We start from the raw sequence: 22,325 nt of genomic DNA on the forward strand, positions 1-22,325 counted from the left end.
ATTGAGATTCCCCTGCCAAACAAGACCCCTTGTGAATAAAAGATGGCTTGACTTCATCAAAACTTGTTTTACTAACATACCAAATGCTCTACACCTCCTCCATCCCTGCTAGATCGAAGTCTTCTATGGAGTCTATGGCTCCAAAATCTGAAACTCAATCCACTATTCCATTACCAGTCCAGATCAAAACTAATGCACACTGAAGCACAGTCTAGATCTTACAGTTCCCCTTCCTCTAACAGTAGGGCAACTTCAGAAGATCCCTTCCTATAGGACTGTGACTCACAGGAGGAGGAATCAATCATCCTATACTTCTCTGTCAATACCATTCGGATGCAGATGACACCACAAGTCTCACTGGGCCCCTCTCCACAGCCTCCCAGAAATCTATTTACATCAGATGATGGGTCATATCCTGCTTTTGTCCAAAACAAATGGCAAAAGCAATTCTATTTACTCTACAGGAGTCGTCATAACTGAGGGAAGGTATATTTGGTGTACTAAAAGTGTACCAAGTCCCAAAACAAGTAGCTGCTGTTCTAGTTCACGGAGTACTGCAGGAACTCCTAACAGGGAAGCAGCGGACACCCTTGTCTACATTACCAGTAGCAAGGAAATTAATTCTCAAATGCAAAGTTCAATGTTGTCCTGTCAAAAGATACAGCTCCATCATGAGTCAGTAGTAGTAGAATTGGCTTTGGAAAAGAAAGTGGTCCAAAACACATTTCAATACGCCTCTGGAACAAGATGCCAAGATACTAGACATCATAGAAAGGACATTTTTCCAATCAGCCATGTTAACATTTAGCATAGCTGCTATTCGCCTAGGAGCTATACATGCAACAATGCATGTAGAGCTCCTTGCAAAAGCTGTAAGATACGACCCAGCAGCTTTTTTTAGATTCTATAGATCTTTTTGCTCCTGTATTTCAAGAAGGATGTGGGAAACATCTAATTACTGTATGTCAGCTTATGATGCATATATCTTCCAGGACCATCTACAATAACCACTGGAGCCATGTCTTAGACTCAAAAAACTTGTTGATGCTCCATGAACGGGGATAATCTCTTTGGAAAGAAAGTAAAATAGTAGATCTCAGCAAAGATCCCTGTTCCACTCCCCTTATCTTGTCATCAGCTACAAGTAGAAAGAGTCAACCTCAGCAATACAGAAGACAGTACTTATATGCAAACAGAAGTAACAAACCTGTTTTCAATGGCCTCACCTCATACTGGCCAACTGGTACCTGCTTACCTCTGGGCAAGTACCCTGCCCACAGGCTGTCCTGTGGTGGTTTCTAGGGACAGTGGGACCCAGGGGGTCACACTGTTCCTGAAAATATACCTACAGACCAAATACAAAAAACACTGGAAACATTCAGTCCAAGAAAGCAGAGCTAAGAAACTTGAGTTTATTAACAAAAAGTGAGACCAGTGAACAGAAAAAAAGATTAAACTGCAACTAGCAACAGGTGAAACAAGGATTTAATACTTAACTAAACACTTTCACTACATATCAGTACCTAGACAGCTTCAGAAAATGTGCTGTCAACCACAGGTGGAGCAGAATCCCAGCTGATACTAGAGAGCTATCACTTTCAAGACTAGTTCTCTGTCGGAAGGCCAATCGGGTCACAAAATACTAGAATTAGCTCTTTGATCAGTGGTCTTCAGACTAATAGCTTCCTGGCCAATGGCAACGCAGGATGTTTCTTAGTCTTATAGCTTCCGAGGATACTGGGATATGCATGCTGTCCAAACCTTATTCTGAATCAAGCCAGCATCCTAAGTTTCTGTTTGAACTACAAGGCAGGCCATCTCAGAGGAAATGAGTTCTCTGGTGAAAAAAACAACCACAGGGCAAAATGAATCAAAGCATGCAAAACCCCAGTTTCCCTCCAGTAGAGGGAAGGCTTGAACATTTCAGCTCATCCTGATCTGCAGTAACATACCATTGAGTTTCAATCATACAACAGAAATACTGTTTGAATTTCAAACTCTCTTCCCAAATGATCACGCCACAAATGCACAAACTTAACAAAAGCTGTCAGCTCTTCTTGCGGTAAATGCAGTTAATTCAATCCCAATACCACAAAAGAACATAGGAATCTGCGCCAAATATCTCCTCATGCCAAAGAAAACGGGTGGCTTCTGTCTCATCTTAGATTTCAGATGTCTCAATCATCTGAAGACAGGTTCAGGATAATCTCCTTAGCAACTATGCGCCCTCATTTGAATATCAGCTGGTTAACCGCCTTAAATCTCAAGGACTGCTACAAATACATCCTGATTCATAAAGCTCACAAAAAAGGTCTACATTTCACATAGCCAATTGCCAATATTTTCCCCCTTTTACCCTCTTTGCAGCACTCAGTGTGTTCACAAAATGCTTTGCAGTAGTCGCTGCTCATCTAAGAGCAATGTATTTGCTTTCCCATACTTAGATGACTGGCTTATATCCAGCTCGTTCTTCCACACTCCGTATGATGGACACCCTTCAATCTCTAGGATTCATCATCAACTCCTCAAAAGACAATTTGGAGAAGACTCATAATAGATTTCATAGAAGCCTGTCTGGATAGCACAATAGGGAAAGAATTCCTTCCTTAGATGGTATATGAGCTGACCAAAATAATCCTCTTTCAAATCAGACTCAGGTTTCTGTCCATCTCTTCATGAAAATGTTGGGTCACATGGTGGTGCGAGGGAGTATACAGGAACTCCATGGACTGGCCACAAAGATCTAAGCTGGGTCTTACTTAAGAATTTTTTTATTTATTTATTTATTTGTGTTTTTCTATACCGGCATTCACGGGAGTACGTATCATGTCGGTTTACATAAAACAAGGGGTGATCAATACATTATAACTACATAACTAAAACATAAGAGTATACATTACAGGAGTATAAACAAGTGCACGGAAGAGAAAGTTACAATAATCAGCCTCCACAAGGGATTCTGGGCCCAGGGAAGATCCCTTCAGGCTAACATAAATTGGCAGGGCCCAGAAGGGTTAGAGTGGCCCCGGGGAGCAAGCAGAGACCTACTGTATGCTAAGACTTGTTGTATCTAAGGACTGTGTATTACCTGAAGCTAAGGTGAGCCACTTTTTATTTAGTTGACTTTTCAGGATTGTGTATTACCTGAGCTAAGCTGTGCTGCATGGTTTTGAATTTCCTTTTTTTCACTGTAAATAAAGTGCACCAAAGGAACACCCAGCATCTGCCTCGTTTTTCCTCTGGCCATGTCCAAGTCACTACCACTCAAGTCACCACAGGTGGCTACAAGTCCATGTTACTCCTTTTGCACATCTTAACATGACACAGGCTCAAAAGTACTTGAGGTTTCAGTGGAAACAGCACCTATAACGATTTCCCCCAAAGTAAATATATATCCAACACTCTTTATACATTTCTCTGGCTTGGTGGATGGATTCTGCAAATTTGTTGAAGGGTCAGTTTTTTCACCACCCTCAATTCAAAATTACAATCATCATTGATCCCTCCAACCAAAGATAAGCTCATCTGAACCACCTTTGTTCTCAAGGAATTAGGTCTCCACAGGAAAGACGGCTTCAAATAAATCTAGGAGCTGGGGGTAATCCCCACCAGCCTAAAAGTATTCAATCTCTGATTAAAGGAGAAAGTAGTATGGATTCAGGCAGACAACTAATTAGTAATGTTCTATCCTCAGGAGCCACAAGCAGGTCTGGCTTCTCGGGAGTTTCAAAATGAATATGCATGAGATAGACTTACTTGCACAATCTCCACTGTGCAAATTTCATGCATATTCATTATGGATATCCTGAAAACTAGGCCTCTGTAGCTCTCAAGGACCAAGTTGACCACCCCGATCTATATAATCAACAAACGGAGACACAGGCTTTCAATTTTTGTCAAGCGGAGAATATACAATGATACACAAAAAGTTCAATTAAGATATGAGAACGTATAACAAGAAACTTTGATCCATCTTCCAAAAATATTCCATGGGGAAATTGTTGTTGACAATAATTGTCCCACAGAATATTTTTTGAAGACGAATCAAAGTTTTCTGCGAAACATTCTCTGTCAAGAGATTCAGCATCTAACAAGCTATGGAGTCACCCAGACATGCAGTTTCCCCATCTCCTCCATCCCGAAATACATGTCTGTACTGAACGAAGGCTTTCATCTTACAAGAATGTCCCAGTCCCTGTAGCAAGTCAAAGTGACTTAACAGGGAGACTGCAGAAACCCACCTTCCCAAACTGTTAGGTTTAAATACAGAAGTAACTCTCCCACACCCAATTTATATAAGCAATTTTAAAAATAAAAGATTAAGTAGACAAATTTCTTTGGTCCAAGACCATTGTTGAAATACTCTAGGAAGATTCCCTGAATGTTGCACTTTTGATAATGGGTATCGCTCATGCCACTTTATAGCACATCTACAACACACAGCAGATGTTTCACCACACAACAGATCGGTAATGACAACAGATGAGCCTCAGAGAATGGTTTGGAAATTATGAAGATTAATCCCTATGCAGAATGCTTAGGCTGCAGGTCCTAGTTCACTCACTATACTGTACTAGAGAGAGAGATGTACAAACCAAACTGTAACAAGCAAGTGGCTAAGCTGAAATGCCATCTAAGGATGCAGATGTGCTAATATATACAGAAGCACCAAACAACCTGGGGAGGATGAAAGCTGTTTTTTCGTAACTCAGTGTTTGATGCGTATCTTACTCATCTTCTGAATTCATCCATGTTTTTCCAGAGCTCCATAATTGTGTACATAGAGGAATACACTTAAGAATGCATTAACATCCAAATGTATCTAATATAATACTGTATATTTCTTTAAGTGATGTTTCAATACTGCTTCCAATCACCCTCCCACTTTGTTTAAAATTATATTTTCCCCTGGAAGATTGATCCAGCTATTATGATCTAATCAAGGCCGAGATGAAAGTAAAAGACGAAGAGAGAAAAAGATGATCAGGCACATGGAGAAGAGGCAGAGAAACATCATATTCAAAAGTATATGGCATGATTGGACACGCAAGCTATGGCCAAGGAATGGCGACAACGATATGGAACTAGCATGCCAGAGCAATGAGTCTAGCAGAGGAATAGCATGGGGAAAAACTAAGAGCACAAATGAGCTGTGCTAAGTTTAAAACCAACTGGAGAGGGAGACCCAAAGGAAAGTGCAGCAATAACCCAGTACCGAAAGGACAGCAGTATGAACCAAATGCTGAGCAGAATAAAATCTGGCAACTCTAGTGTCACCCAGGCCCAGTATGGCTACTACAACTGCACTTGAAGGATCAAAAAAGAGAGACATATACATTAAACTTTAGACGTTACAAGTAAGATTCTGATACTGTGAGCAATATGGAGGGCTTAAAAAGAAAAAAATATATCACAGACAGGAGCCGATGTATTAAGCCGTACATTAACTGAGTGTGCTGAAAATCAGTGCATAGTTTAACACACATGCAAAAATAGGAACTCCCTAAGCAAATAGCATGCTAATGCAGGAGTTAAAAATGCAAAAAAAGTGTGCCCTCAGCCTTTTCCACATGCTAACTGCACATTTTAGCTTCAGGTAAGAGCTGGAAGTGTCTCTCAGACTTAGGATTTATGCGTACAAACAAGCTTGTTCTGTGTGCATAAATCAAGAAGCAGGAGAGGGCACAGTGGGAGGAGGCCTAACATGGGCAAAGAGCAAACAGCGAGTCCGATGTATGTAAGAGGCGAGCAGCACTGGATTAAAAAAACAGAAGGGCCGGGGGGGGGGGGGGGGGGGGAAGGAAAGCACAGAGGAGAAGGAAGCAGCAGGAAGCTCGGCAAGCACCGCTCTGCAGCCTGCATCCTACCTGAACACCAGCGCTGGAAAGTTTACTCCACCTCTGTTACTAACTAAGAAACCATGCATTGGGGGTCATAACTAATATCTTGATTTGCATGGGATTTCCATGCAAGGACACTAAGCTTTACTAGCTGTTTTACGCACATTTTGTGCATGCAAAACTCTGCATCAGAAGTAACGTTTGCGTGCAGAAAATGTGCATGCAGTTGCAAGTCGACCTGTGCGCTCGCCATTATATTGGTCCCAGAGTGGAGTATTCATCAGAGGTGAGGAGAGAGGACAAAAAGACAGAAGGGCAAACACAAGCATGACAGCCAGTTGGATATAGCGGAAAGACCAGGTGAAAGCAGAGACCAGCAGGAGAAAGTGTGGGAAAGGGAAGATCCAACAGCATATCATCGGTGTAGAGAAAATAGGATGAGATCAGAGTACCCAGGGAATGAAAGAAAACAAGTCAGGGAGCAAGATTTAAAAGACTGGTCAACAGTCACCAACCAAGTCACTATGAGTGCAGCAAAATAAGAGAAGATGGTGGTGTCTGAAAAAGTGTCTAAACGGCTGGGAGTCTAAAACGCTGAGTGATAATGGAAGCAAATTATGAAACCAGTGATCCAGAAGAACTCGAGTGAAAAGGGGTTATGGCAAGGAGTGTTGGGATAGTCAGGAAGGATCATGAAGCAGCATGTCCTGGTATACAGGTAGTGTCTGAAAATACGAGGCAATACCCAATTAAAGGGAGAATTAAATAAACGATGAACCATCCAACTAGTGGATGAGAAAATGGGATTACGAGGATATGAAACAAATAGGGAGTGAACAAGTTTATGAATATTAAGTAGAGAACAAAGCCATAAGGGAGAAAGAGCAGCAGATCATCGGGGGGAAAAACGTAGAAGAATAAGGAAATCAATAGCAAGAAAGCACAGATATTTTCAATTTTTTTTTTTAAAGTGATCATCAAGGACAAAAGGAAGAAGAAATGGAGTATTAAAGGTTCAAAAAGATTGTCTAAGATTTGTTAAAGCAGCAAGGATCATTACACAAGAAAAAGATTGTTGCATCAGAATAGGAAGAGTTAATTTGGAAATAAAACCAAAGGGAAGCTGGGATTTTTCTCTCATGAATCTGCTTGACAAAATGCTCTGGGGCTTGTTTATCGAAGAGGACAAGACAAGGATTGGGAAGGTTGTGTCTGTACAGGTCAAGATAAAGAATAAGGTGGAAGCAGCCTGATCAGGAAGAAGTAATAAGAATTCAGAAAGAAGCCACACAGCATGAAGCAGAGGATCAAATGAATTAGACTGAAAGAGCTACGGTTATGGCATAAAATAGGATACAGAAGAGAGGAGTGCAAGAGGTAATGTTACAAAGAGGAGGAGATGATCAAATGAAGAGTAATTTCATGGGATGGCAACTGTACTTAGTGCTCAGAACGAGGTAGGTAAAGTGAAAAGGAGAAGCAATTGCCAAAACAAATAAATAAATAAATAAAAAAGCATGTTTCGGTTCCTCGAGGTAATAAGGAGTTCTGGGAGTTGCAACTGCTATTCTCCAACTCAAAATACTCAATGCAGTAAGAAGAATCTGAAACTGATTATGAACACTTGTGAGATATATTCCATCACTCTTGAGAAAACACCGCACAAGTACCACATTTAAATATACATAGTGTACACACTCAGGTCAGGACCAAAGGACTGATACATCTATATTTATCAAGATAACAGAACAGTGGGGGTCTGAAGTACAGTGCCTTCAGTATATAATAAAAAATGGCATCTAAACATACAGAAGAGAGATCAAGCCAAAGGTTACATTCATGTCCCAAAGGATAAAATGCCCTACAGCTCAAAGACAGTGGCCCATCATTAAAATATCCCCAAATCTTTCTTACCTCCCAGTCCAAGTATCGCATACATCTTCAAATGTTAGTAAGCAGACAAGACACTGAACAGAAAAGCCGTGGCAGCTCATCCCTCGTCATTGGGGAAAACGGCTATCTTTAAGGGCACTGCAGAAATAAAAAAATAAAAAAAAAACAAACAGATTTAAGGGACTAAATTTAAAATCACTTCACGCTCACACAAATCACCCGAAGACATAGTGGACAACATATTAAAATATAACAAATGCTCTGAGATGAACTACCTCATTCCTTATGCACGGAAACAAATATACACCTTTTGATCTAGCTTCCTGCACTTGCGTGTATCATCAGAGTACTACTGCGCCTCAATCTACATTACTGTGAACATGGAAATATTTACTGTCTCCACTGTGATAAAATAAATAAATATCGACACTAAGAATGTTGAAGCTCATCACTAGGAACATTGAAAACGTTCCATTCAATTGTCATCGGTCCTTCATACCAATCTCTATTGAGCTCTAATTTCAGAATGTGCCAAGTTGCATGAAGACCAAGACATTTTAGGCTTTCCCTACTACACACCACAATTTGTAAACGCAAATGTCTCAAACATACATTTTAATACAGCAAATTACTTGCTTTGTCTTAACTGGAAGGGATGTGCCAAACTGGGTTTAATTTTCCTAATACTTTCTGAACTAGATTTGTACAAAATCTCTTATGAAAACTGGAAACAATATTTGCACTCATCCTCAAAAACCACTCAACAAGGTGTATTCAAATGTATCAGTGGCAGAGTGAAAAACAAGCCCATATGTTGAAAATTCCTGACAATTTGGCTTAAAAACCTGCAAGAACCAAGAAACTGAGCAAGTGAAAAATCTGAATTTAATACAAACATCAGTAGAACAAAAAATATGATGTTGCAAAATATAAAATAAATAGACCCAACAAAACAGAGTGCACCAGTTCAAGTAAGGTCAAACATTTCATAAAAGTAGATCGCTCAAGCTGATACAATATTTACCAAGGAACTGAGCTGAAAAACTGAAATATCCTCTTACAAAAAACAAAACTGTGTAAAAATGGTCAATGATACAGTTTAAAATAACGAGAGCAAGATTTACTGGGCATCAACCACAAGACACAAACTCAATCAAGAGCTGTAAATGAAGGGTGACAAAGTAGCATCTTCCAAAAATCAGTGAAAGGATTATTGTAAAACTAATAGGAGGAACTTTGTTAAAAGAAAAGGCTACCAAAGTGCATATATATTCTCAGTGGTAGGATTTGGAAGAGAAACTACAAAATACTACATGTATTTGAAAAGCGATGTTATATTTGAGTTCTGAAGATTAGCTGGAAAGACCCAATTTCAAATGAATGGATTACATGTAACGATGGGTAAATGGAAGATCCCTGACAGAAGAAGATTTCATCAACAGGAAAATTAGATTTGCTAGTCATGTACTCAAAGTCTGGTGACAAACTAATTAGTTTACTATTAAAGTGCATGACAGAGGACAAAGGAGAGGAAAACAGAAAGCAGTCATAATGTTAAAAAATGGTCAAGATTTAGAAAGATGGGCAAAGAAAGACGTGATGCATTTAGATTAAAGCCTGTAACTGTGCATACAGGGGAGATGATGCTAAAGTGGTCAAATGTTATTTTATCTCATCTTTTCACTGGCAGCTCAAGGAGAGTTACAGTAGGTATTTCCCTGTTAGAAATGGTTGACAAATGGTGAATGGCATTAACTCCAAGAGCTGCAACAAGTGGGACAGGTCCTAAGGCCTGTTCTTCATGCAGAGGAATAAGGAAAAGTCATATCATTTACCACCAAGATATCATCGTATGCAACAGGGTTGAAGCTCCAGCTGATGTGGGAAAAAATGATCAGAACTTAAAACTTGAGAAGTGGTCAAGGGTGGTAAATAAAATGTGATGCAAAAAAAAAAAAAAAATTGCATCCAGAAACCAGTGAAGCAATACATAATGAGGAGCTAGGGATAATTTATATTTGATTGATTATTATAAGGTTGCCAAACAGTAAGATCAGTGAGTAAGCCAAAGAAATGGTCTGGTTTTCAAGATATCCATAATGAATATGTATAATGATCTAATAGATTTGCATGTATGCACTCATGCATATTCATTGTGGATACCCTGAACACAAGATATCTGTTTGTGGCTCTTCAGAACTGGAGTTGGCCATTCCAGTACTAAAAGGGTTTTCCCATTGTGTAACTATAGGAAAATGCTTAGAACATCTGGCCCTGTGCAGAAGAGAGGAGAAATACCACTGTACAAATTATATGGCATACTCTGTCCAGTTCTTAAGGCCCTATCTCTGAATGGATACAGAGTGCAAGCAATTCACAGAATTATCAAAGTGGTGCAGAGACCACGCTAAGATGTGAAACAAATTAAAACACTTGTACTTAAAGGAGAGGGGAAATTCCAATAACCTTACGAGTACAGAGCAAGTCTGCTTACCTGTAAACACAGCTCTGTGTAGCAGCAGGATGAATTAGCTATAGTGTATGGGTGACACCATCCAAGAATGCCAACATGGACCTAACTCTCAGAGCTCAACGACTTTTCTGAGCATGTGTAGGAGTTCCACGCACTTTGCCTCGGGAGCCTTTTAGTCTCTTCCAGAGCTTAAGCTTTAGTCAAGACGTCAACTCTTCAGGATGGTGGGAGTGCATTAGGAATGGCTGATTCATCCTGTTGTCTACAGAGAACTCTATTTACAGGTAAGCAAACTTGCTTTCTCCATTGACAAGCAGGCATGAATTAGCCATTACATGTGGGGAGTCCCAAGCTAAATGTTGCACTTCACAAGCATTTACTTAACAGAGAGTGGATTAGTGAATGAATACACCACGCAGAACTGCTTGTCCAAAGTTACTCTCTTCGGGACATGCTATCCATATAGAAGGACAATGTGTAACTATGCACACATAACCAAGAAGCAGCTTTGCAAATATCTTCAATAGAAGTGCTCCTGAGATGAGCCACTGTCTGTAATCTGTAAGCCAGCCAGCACCTAAGAGTTCACTATACAATCTGCTAGCCAATTAGAGTTAGTTGGCAATTGCTCTACCCAGTCTAATGGGATAAAAGCACACAAACAGTTGAGAATCTTGATGGTAAGGTTATGGCCTCTAAGTGATACACAAGGGCTCACTTACAGTCCCAAAGAGTGAAGACCCCATTCTCCTTTGTCACATACATTCCGATCAAACCCCACTGTATCAAACACACCAGTACCATGGTCTGACCATCATCTTATAAAATGCCAAACTCTTGTGGAAGCTAGCAACCAATCCAGAAATAAACACCCCATACTCAATCAAATACAGACCCGCATTTCCCCTTGAACCCCTACAACAAGAACTTGGAATGCAATTAAAGAACCTCGACTTATCTAACATCAACATCACCACACACTCTTGGCATAGAATAACCACAGAAGTTGCCAACAACATTAACCCAGAAAGAACCAGACTGATAAGGAACAAAAGGAAAACAGAGAACCCGTGGTTCAACAAACATCTAAGAGACACCAAATCAACCCTAAGAAAATAAGAAAAAGAATGGCGCAGAAACAAATGCCCACTAACGCTAGCCAGATATCAAACCTACTTGGCATACTATAAAAACCACAATAACCAAAACTAAACGAGATTACTACAGTAAGAAAATTCAAAACTGCTCAAACAATCCAAAAACCCTATTTAACATTGTAAAAAACCTCACAGCAGAAAACATCAACACAAACTAACAAACGAAAACCTAAGCATCCTCTATAAAACCCCTCCAACTTCTGCAAAATGCTACTGCAAGACTCATTACAAACACAAGCAAACATGACCATATTACCCCTATCCTCAAGGATCTACATTGGCTCCCCATAATGTCCCGTATACACTACAAAACCTTGACCATAATCCACAAGTCCATTTACACCCACAACTCCAACTGGCTCGACTCCCTTCACTGCCCCCCAGTCCACCCGAGCCACCAGATCGACCAACAAAGGCACCCTACATGTTCAATCCTTGAAACTGGCGCATCTCTCCTCTACCCGCGACCGTGCCATCTCTATTGCCGGTCCCGCCCTCTGGAATACACTACCTGTCCACATGCGACTTGAACCCTGTGCATTTAAATTCAAAAAGAAACTAAAAACCCTTCTGTTCAACCATGCCTACTCAGAATAACGCCTTCCACTCCCCCCCTGTAGTCCCCTTTTCAGGTGACCACCCTCTCCTTATATTAAGGAGACTTTCATTGTAAATTGTTTTAGTTATTACCTTCTTGTTCTCCTATCCTTCCTACTGCCTTTCTGTTCTACCCCCGCCCAGTTACATTCCCCTGTTGCAATGTATTTTCCAATCTTTCAGTTACTATGTGAACCGGTATGATGTCCACACAAATACCGGTATATAAAAGTTTCTAAATAAATAAATAAGCAGCAAAACCAAAATCAGTAAAATCTCTGAGAACTTAATCAAACCCACGAACCAAAATATACAGCTAACTAACACTGACTTATCACCATGGTCATCCTTCGAACCCATATCATCCACGGAGATTGAAAACCTCATTAGAACAATAAACCCAGCACAGCATGAACTTGATACAATTCCCATCCATATGCTAAGAGATACCTCAAGTCATCTCCCCAACAATAACATCAATCATCAATAAATCCCTTGAAGATGATCTACCTGACTCTCTCAAAAAGGCAACAATTAAGCCCATCCTAAAAAAAGTGAATCTTGACCCCAACGACCTAAATAACTACCGACCCATATCTAACTTACCCTTACTTGCAAAACTAACAGAAAAGGTTGTACAGAAACAACTAGACGAACACCTGGAACTAAACAACATCCTATACCCCACACAACTTGGCTTTCGAAGACAACACAGCACCGAAACACTACTCATCAACCTAACAGACATTGTTCTAAAAAGGGTTCAACAATGGCCAAAAATACATTCTCATCTTACTAGATCTATCTGCAGCATTCGACACGGTCGACCATAAAATCCTAATTCAACGACTAACCGAAATAGGGATAACAGGAAATACACTAGCATGGTTCTCCTCTTTCCTTCGAAACAGATCATTCCAGGTAGCCATCAACAACTCCCTCTCAGAATTAATCCCTCTTGAAACCAGAGTGCCACAAGGATCTGCTCTATCTGCCATCCTGTTCAACATCTATATCCTACCGCTATGCAAATTACTATCAAATCTTGGCATCACCTATTACTTGTACGCGGATGACATCCAACTTATCGCCCCTGTAACAAGCACAATAGAGAATGCCCTCAACCTTTCAGCCACATCTCTTACCAACATAAAAAATACCTTAAAACAAATGAAATTATGCTTGAACATCGACAAGACAGAATACATTCTGCTCGAAAGAAAAAGCTCAACAAACCCTCCCATTAACACAAGTCTAACCAGCAACACAATGATCAAACTCTGAGAAAACGTGAAAGACCTAGGTATATGGCTCGACCCTGAACTGAACTTCAAGAAACACATTGCCTTGAAAGCCAAAGAGGGCTTCTATAAACACTTGCATTACTTAAACGACTAAAACCACTTCTAAACCAACCAGAATTCAGAACAATACTGCAATCACTAATTTTCTCATGCTCTGACTACTGCAACTCACTACTCTTAGGACTCCCCAAAACCACCACACGTCCTCTCCAAATTCATAAGAATGCCACAGCCAGAATTCTCACTGGACACAAAAGATCAGAACATATCACCCCGTTATTAAAAGATCTGCACTGGTTACCCATTGAAAAATGCATTGAACACAAAATGCTCACAATAATCCACAAAACCATACATAACAATGAACCCAACTGCCTACATACATTATTCCAAAAGCATCATCCCCAACGAAACACAAGATCAGCAAACAAAGCCCTACTAGCAATTCCCCCAATCTCCTCAGCAAACCTCACAACAGTCAGAGAAAGAGCGACATCAATAGCCGGACCATACTTATGGAACTCACTTCCAGAAAACATAAGGCTTCAAAACGACACAAAACTCTTCAAAAAAACTACTCAAAACTTGGCTATTCCGACAAGCCTATAAAGACGGTATTGGATAAGCTGACAGTACTGTATAAGCCGACTGTTCTAGATAAGCAGTTATCAACCTTTTGCATTTGTTTTGTTTATTTCATAGTTATGCTATTTAGCGGTGCTCCCACGATTGTTATTGTCCTTTGATATTTATATAACTTTAGTCTACAATATTTTAGATTATTTTAACTACTATTACTAATGCTTTACTTCTTTGTATGTTTTAAGTGTCATCATTCTTTTACTATATATTATTGTACTTTCCTTGTTAAATGATTGTAAACCATTGTGAAGGTTCCCACCGATGCGACGGTATAGAAAACCAAATAAACCATAAACCATGTGGTCTTGGAAAGAACTTAGGAAGCAGAATAGCTGGATCAATGGTACTACTGATATCACTTTTGGAAGGAACTTGGGGCGAATACACAGGATCATCTTATTGTGAAAAACTAAAAGATATGGTGAACATGAAAGCAGAACTTGCAGCTCATTGACAATATTGAAATGACAACCACTAGAAACATTTCCAGGTGAGAAATTTCCACTGACTTGAGAGTTTGAAAGGAGGTTTCATAAGTAGAGCTAGGACTACCCTGAGGTTCCAAGGCACTGAAGGTTTATTGACTGGATGTCTGGAATGAATCCTTTCATTAATTTGGATACCAAAGAGTGGAGAGAGATTAGAGACCCTGCCACCTGTTGGTGATATGCCACAATGCGCTGAGATGAATTTTGACTGAAGAGATGCTACGACTTGAGATCAAGATGAAGCAAGTCCCTCGGGGGATCCAGATGGCTGGTCCAACATCAACACACCAAGTCACGAATCTAGAACCTAAGAACATAAGACATGACATACTGGGTCAGACCAAGGGTTCAAGCCCAGTGTCCTGTTTCCAACAGTGGCCAATCCAAGTCACAAGTATCTGACAAGTACCCAAACATTACATAGATCACAAGCCAATTAGTGCTTATTAATTACAGTCTTAGAAGTTTATGGATTTAGCTTCTAGGAACTTATTCAATCCTTTTTTAAACCCAGTTACACTAATTGCTATAACCACATCCTCTGGCAATGAATTCCAGAGCTGAACTATGCGCTGAGTGAAAACATTTTCTTCGATTTGTTTTAAATTAGCTACTTGCTAACTTCATGGAGTGCCCCCTGGTCTATTATCTGAGTAAATAACCGATTTACATTAACTTGTTCAAGACCTTTCATGATTTCGTAGATGTGTATCATATTCCCCCCCCCCCCCCCCCCCAAATCTCTTCTATGAACCTTTCTAGCCAAAATCAGCATATCTTCCACCTCCTTTAGAAAGTGTAAGGAGGGGACTACTGTGCGCTCAACACCTGAGCCATGAGGGCCAGGGATGGGATGGCAGAGTCTGCCATTTTCCTGTGTGATAACAGTCATTTATTTTATTTTTTATTTATTTGTGTTTTTCTATACCGGCATTCACGGGAGTACGATATCCCCAACAGAGGCATAGACTAAACTGACAGATGGACAAGATATGGAAACCATGGCCAGGCTGGTGCCATGAGGATTATTCTCACCTTGTCGAAAGGTTCTTCTGGACAATCATGGTGATTAGATGAATCAATAGACCAACCAATGTTTCAATTTAGCAGAAAAAACATTGGGAGCTAATCTGTAGCTGCCTGGCACACTGGACCAGAACTTTGACCTTTCTGTTGAATTCTGAGGTGAACAGATCAATCACTAGTTTTCCATAGTGTCTAACAAGTCGTCCACAATACTCTGATCAGAGGATCACTTGTGCAGTTGTAGCAATCTGCTGAGGTGGTTCACCAATGTATTCTAGACTCCCTGAAGGTAGGTCAAAGGGAGATGAGCATTGCGATATCTGCCCACTTCCAGAGTCAGATGGCCTCCTTGCAGAGGGCATAAGAACCCATACTTCCCCTGCTTGTTTATATAGAACATGGAAACCTGATTGCCCATCTGAAATAAGTTTCTCTTTCTCAGGAGGAGGTAAAAAATCTCAGAGCACAGCTAATGGCTCAAAGATCCAGGTGGTTAATTTGCTAATGACTTTCCACTAGGGACTACAATCTTTGGATCCACACTGCACCAATGTGCGACCTCCACCCCTTAACAGAGGCATCTATAGACAAGAGTCAGTTGATATGGTGAGTCTTTTAGCAAGAGACCACCTTTAGAACTTCTGAATTCATCTACCACTGAAGTGATGCTTTCATCCCAGAAGTTATGGAGATTTAGTGCAAACCTCAGGTACTTCTGATGGGTAGGATAAATGGGAATGTGCATAAGCATTTTTCAGATCCAGAGCATATAACCAATCCCTCAGCTGAATGAAAGGGAGAATCATCTGCAGGGAGTTTATCTTGAACCTCTTCTGCACCAGCAGCTTGACAGTTATCCATCTAAATGGCTACCAGCTAAATTATAGCCGCTTAATTTATTTATTTTATTTGAGGTTCTTTATATACCGCCATTCGTTTAGTAACATCATGTCGGTTCACATTCAACAATATTTTAGCAGCAGCGCTAGAACGGATAGAAATTAGCGGCAGTGCTTTACAATTAATGTTCAACTTAAGAAAGACCATTTGGAGATTATAACAACGCTAAGTTAGAGCAGAGGAAAAATTGATGACGACTTATGCAGCCAGAATTTAACCGCATAAGTTGGGGGCAGTCTGGGGGCGGGTGGGAGGTGTTTCAGGGGGCCCAGTTAGCCACATAAGTGATGCGGCTAATTCCGATATTTGGAGTTAGCTGCTTAATCAATATGGCCAACTCTGGTAGCACCCTATGGCATGGCCAGATATACTTATTCGGCTAACTAAGATAGCTGGGTATAATTAGCATCATACCCGTGCCACTGAATATCCCCATTAAGCTAGCCAGATAGCTATATCCGGCTAACTAGCTGCTCCACGGTTGAATATCAGCCCCCACAAGTTCAGTATAGGTCTCAATCCCCTCCGACTTCTTGGGGATTAGGAAATACCAGTACAGAATCCCTGCTAAGAAGGTATTGGTTTGACTGCTTTCTGACCCTACCTCCAACTGCAGTTGGTCAAGAGTTGAAGACTGAAATCCAGTGGATTGGAGGAGGGTGAAACCGTAAGCAGTAACCATATTCCACAATTTTCAGGACCCACGTCTTTGGTGATCCAGAGCCATTACAGAAGGAAGGACCAAACTTTTCCTCACACCAGAAATAGAGAGTTGTCAAAAACTGCTGCCTTTTCCTCTGCCAACCTCAAGCAGGCAGCTGCTGCGAGGCCCTGTAGGGCAGTTCTTGCCTCCCACCAGCAGAGGGCATTAGTGGGCTTCTTGGCCACACTGGCTAGTCCTCCCAGCTCTATGGCCCTCACTTCCTGCTGGCAGCAATTTTGTTCCTGTTTGAACACAGTTATACTCCAGATTCACAGTCTGCACTTTGTCAGAGCTTGGTCTTACATATGGCTCAAGACTCAGTCCTATGTTTGGTCGTATACTTGATCCTATGTTGTATTTCCCTGTTTACTCCTAGATTGCTTAGTGTCTCCAGTCTCCTGCAATGGACCTACACTGCTTCTGTGGGTGCCTTTGTGTCTTTAGGTTTTCCCTGTAGTGGCCTTGCCCTACTTCTGAGGGCACCTTCATATCTCCAGGTTTGGGTTCTATATTGTCTTAGTGTGTCTCTTGTGTTACCTGTCACTGTTCATGTCCTGCTGGCCGCTAGTACCTGTGGGCTCACCCCGAGCGAAAGGTGGCTATCACAAACAGTAGATGCTCTGCCTCTGCTCCATTTAGACCCTGCCAGTCTTGCCCTGTCTGCACTGCAACCTCTGGCTATGTCATCACATGCTGTTGCCAAAGTGCGAGGAGTTCAATGATGCTGAAAAGGACAGATGGGACATTCTCTGGAAGAATGCTTGAAAGAGAAGCACTGGTATCGGGCAGAGCTGGTTGTTCGTCTGCCACAACTAATAATTGAACTAGATCACAACTCCAGAGGAAACTCGGCAATATAGAATGCCAAAAATCTTTTTATTACATGTGCAACATTTTTAATACATACATTGTATACATCCGAGCTGTGTGTGAGAATCTTATACATCTATAATTAGTTAAAATTAAACCAATACATACATTTCTTAACCATTATACATACACATACTACATTCACACCATTCACACATAAAACCCTTAATACATATATATTCATGTGACTTTATACATGCATTTTCTATTATATATCCTATTCACCAAACAGTATTCACAAAAAAACCCACTGACATGGTTTACAATACTCCGACGAGATTTCTCGTTTCGCCTGAATTACCAGGCTTCCTCAAAGAAACTCAATAATTCAAACGCTATGGTATTATTATATTGTTGTTCCTGATATTTGACAATTTGCTTCTTAGATACTGTATTCATTAATTTTCAGCGTGTCATCATTGGATTATTGATATTTCTCCCGATGATTATCTATCACGTATTAGCATCACATCTTCAACTAATAATTGTACAATTGATTGATGCTCCTTAAATCAGACTCACCATCTCAAACTCTGTCACCTGTTCAGGGCATATCCGTGAGACAATCATGCATGTCCTCTTGAAGGCCATTCAGCTGCAACCACGCGAGCCTTCAAGCCCCTCTAGAAGTTGCTGAAGTTCTGGATGCAGTTTCAAAGCTCGGTGGAAGATTGCCTGTTCTAGGTCTTACAATTCCATCAAGGTTTTAGCTTCTGGACACATTCATACAAATATTGCACCAGGTAGAGCTAGTGAGTCACAATCCAAGCACTCTATATGGAACTCTGGAAGACCTTCTTCCCACACAAATTCAATGCCTTTGGATCTTTCCCCAGGGCATATTAGAGTGATCATGGCTCACTTCAATGCGTCTCTCACCACCATGGAGTAGTGCAGTAATTGAATCACCTCAAATTCTGGGATAGCCTGCAATCTATATTGCAAGTGTAGTTTCTAGGACACTAGAAGGCACAATGTAGGCATCTGACACATCCTTATCTGAAGGTCCTGGAGTGATCTGTGAACTGGGATAGCCACAGAATCTGCTGGGGGTTGAAGAAACTAAAGGAGCCTGAAGACTTCTGTTCTTGGGTCTTTTTCTTTCCCAACAATGAAGGACAAAGACTTTGCCAACTTAATCAAGAACATGGAGTATCAGAGACCCTCCAGAGTGAAAGTGTGCCATAGCAGGTTTAGGAGGAGATCAGATGGAATCCCTATAGTGTCTTCCTTGTACTCTAACTATAGAAAACACTAAGCTATGATCCTGATGACAACGAAGACAACCAAAGTGGAGACTTCTGCTGGTTCAGAGGGAAAAAGCCCAGGAGAAACTCAGAATGGACAGAGCCCACTTCTTCACCCTCCAATATGGAGGAGAATCCACCACCTACTCCCAACACCACAAGCTCTTGAGGAGAAGTATACATCTGCATGGAACTTACAGCAGACCTGTTATATAGAAACATTTCTTTCTTTTTAGACAGGAAATATTCTCATCTCCCTTTTCTGTCTTTAGGGCTTAAAGGAGAAAAAGAAATTCTTCATTAATGCTGATAATGAGGTTCCCACTGATTGGAAAATCATCTGAGCTGGAGTTAGAATTGAGATATCTTCAGAAACCCATCCTTGTTTAGAGTTGCCAGCAAACCTGAAGAAAAACTGGCAGCACAGCCACTCCAGTTATAAAGGCATGCAGCCCCTAGGCACTCTGTACTGGTTATTTCAACACTTCCAGCATCTCGTTCCACAGTTGACACCAGTAGCTCCCTTCTGCACCATTACATCCATTTTAGGACCTTTGGACATACATGCCAAAGCGCTCAGGTCAAACATCACTGAAAGCGCCATGATGTACCATGCTGTGTGTTCACTGTATTCTGGAATGCAAGCTCTGCATTGATGGCCTGATCAGCCCTGGGCTGGATAAAAGAGATGTATGTGCCATGAAGGAAGATGGCACTTGTATCAATAAGGCCATATCCTGCTTCTGAATTGAGGAGGGGCCCGATCTGGTGGAACCTGCACTAAAATGATCTCTTTGGCTCTGAGGGGGGATACCCAAAAAGGGGTCCCCCCTTGCTGCTCAGGCGCTTCTGTGGCCTCTCTGCCACAGGCTTCTGTGCCATATTCAATCCCTGACCTGAGTTGGAGCCAGAGGCCGGTGCCATAGGGTGAAATTTTCCATAAATGATCGTGAGGGGGAATTTTACCACTTTGACTCCTTGCACTGGGAGCCCAAAGAAGAGTGGTTCTGCTGGTGGGCCTCACATTTAGGCTTGAGGCTCTTACCTACCAGTACATTTCTTAGGGCCTTCATCCTCCAGGCACAGTACTGCTGCACTCTGAGGAACCACCACAGCTCGAGCTCCATTGATAGATGGAGTGTGGATCTGTGATGGATATCCGATGTCCATAGATGCAAGTCTTAAATTCACAAAATTAGATCGGTGTCAGGAAATACTTTAATAAAAGGTAAAAACCAATGCCTGAATCGGGCCGAGATTCGCCCATACAATGTGGGCTGCTTCAGGGGCTATATATAAGAGCAATGTGAGAAAGAAGATGACCATTCAAATAATGTTAATTCCTTCTTATTAACTAGTGTAGCTACAGACATTAGCTTAGGCATAATAGCTCAGCGCACAGTCTGAAACTGATTAACATCTCAGCAAACAGGAAGTCTACTGTATTTGTCCACCGCAGGAATCTTGTTTAAATTTACAGTACAAAACAGCACAAATCTGTGGACAAATACAGTAGACTTCCTGTACTAACTAGTAGCTGCACTACTAGTTAATATGAAGGAATTAACATTATTTGAATGGTCATCTTCTTTCTCACATTGCTCATATATATCTATATCTATATTTATCTATATCTATAGCCCCTGAAGCAGCCCACATTGTATGGGTGAAACTCAGCCCGAGTCGGGCACTGGCTTTTACATTTTATTAAAGTTTAATCATCCCCTTGTAGGACACTAGCTGATTAACTAGTAAATTTACCTGTAAATTTAAAGTACTCTCATTCCAACTCCCTTAGTATCCTAAACTTAACTAGGTACTCAATAAAACTAAGATGAAGGCAGCAGTCCAGCAGCAAGAGGGGGGCTATCCAGTGTTTTGCATTGAGTGTCATTTTTTACCCGCCGGTGAGAGATTGTATGTGTGCACTCGGTGCAAAGAGCTCCTGGCTCTCAGAGAACAAGTCCGATCTCTGGAGGCTAGAGTAGCGGAGGAGCTGAGGCAGACAGAGAGGTACATTGACAGAGGTACATTGATGATACCTTCAGGGACATAGTAGCCAAGTCCCAAATCCAGTCTGGCAGCCCCAGTGCTGCCTTGGATCAGAAAGGTCTCCCAGTAGGAGAACATCACCCTGGTGTAGCAGGAAGTGATCCTGTAGCAAGGACCTGCTCTCCAGATGATGTATTGTCCTCTCGCACTGAAGACAAGTCTCCCAGGGCTACTGCCCAGGAGGGAAGGGTTAGGTTGACCGTCATAGTTGATGATTCGATTATTAGAAATGTAGATAGCAGGGTAGCTGGTGGACGTGAGGATCGCCTGGTAACTTGCCTGCCTGGTGCGAAGGTGGTAGACCTCACGCGTCACCCAGATAGGATTACAGACAGTACTGGGGAGGAGCCGGCTGTCGTGGTACATGTGGGCACCAACGACATAGGGAAATGTGGGAGAGAGGTTCTGGAAGCCAAATTTAGGATTTTAGGTAGAAAGCTGAAATCCAGAACCTCTAGGGTGGCATTCTCTGAAATGCTTCCTGTTCCACGTGCAGGTCCCCAGAGGCAGGCAGAGCTCCAGAGTTTCAATGCATGGATGAGACGATAGTGCAGGGAAGATGGATTCTGCTTTATTAGGAACTGGGGAAACATTTGGGGAAAGGGGAGACTTTTCCGAAAGGATGGGCTCCACCTTAACCAGAGTGGAACCAAGCTGCTGGCACTAACTTTCAAAAAAGAGATAGAGTAGCTTTTAAACTAGAACAAGGGGGAAAGCAGACAGTCACTCAGCAGTGCATGGTTCGGAGAAATGTATCCTTGAAGGATACTAATGAAACAGGAGAGTTAGGGCATCCCAACAGAGAGGTTCCATTAAAAAAAAACATAGTCCATGTGCCTATATGTAAAAAATCACCAAAGCTAATGATTTCCGAATTATCCCTAACAACTGAAAAGCAGGTTGTTAATACAAACAAAAAACACACGTTGAAATGTCTGTATGCCAATGCCAGAAATCTAAGAAATAAGATGGGAGGGTTAGAGTGTATAGCAACAAATGATGAGATTGACATAACTGGCATCACAGAGACTTGGTGGAAGGAGGATAACCAATGGGACAGTGCTATATCAGAGTACAAATTATATCGCAATGATAGGGAGGATCAACTTGGTGGGGGTGTGGCACTTTATGTC

The 22,325-nt window shown here is 41.3% G+C and overlaps 1 protein-coding gene across 1 annotated transcript in view; it reads right to left on the reverse strand.

Moving 5' to 3' along the window:
- The window catches only part of AMMECR1 (Alport syndrome, mental retardation, midface hypoplasia and elliptocytosis chromosomal region gene 1), a 285,290-nt gene that overhangs the window by 54,949 nt on the left and 208,016 nt on the right, over positions 1-22,325 (reverse strand). The window contains 2 exon segments of the mRNA XM_029607624.1: positions 7,755-7,849; positions 7,852-7,871. Of these exon segments, the coding sequence (XP_029463484.1) occupies positions 7,755-7,849; positions 7,852-7,871 (115 nt within the window).

The sequence above is a fragment of the Rhinatrema bivittatum genome, chromosome 6, assembly GCF_901001135.1.
Source record: "Rhinatrema bivittatum chromosome 6, aRhiBiv1.1, whole genome shotgun sequence".
Taxonomy (NCBI): domain Eukaryota; kingdom Metazoa; phylum Chordata; class Amphibia; order Gymnophiona; family Rhinatrematidae; genus Rhinatrema; species Rhinatrema bivittatum.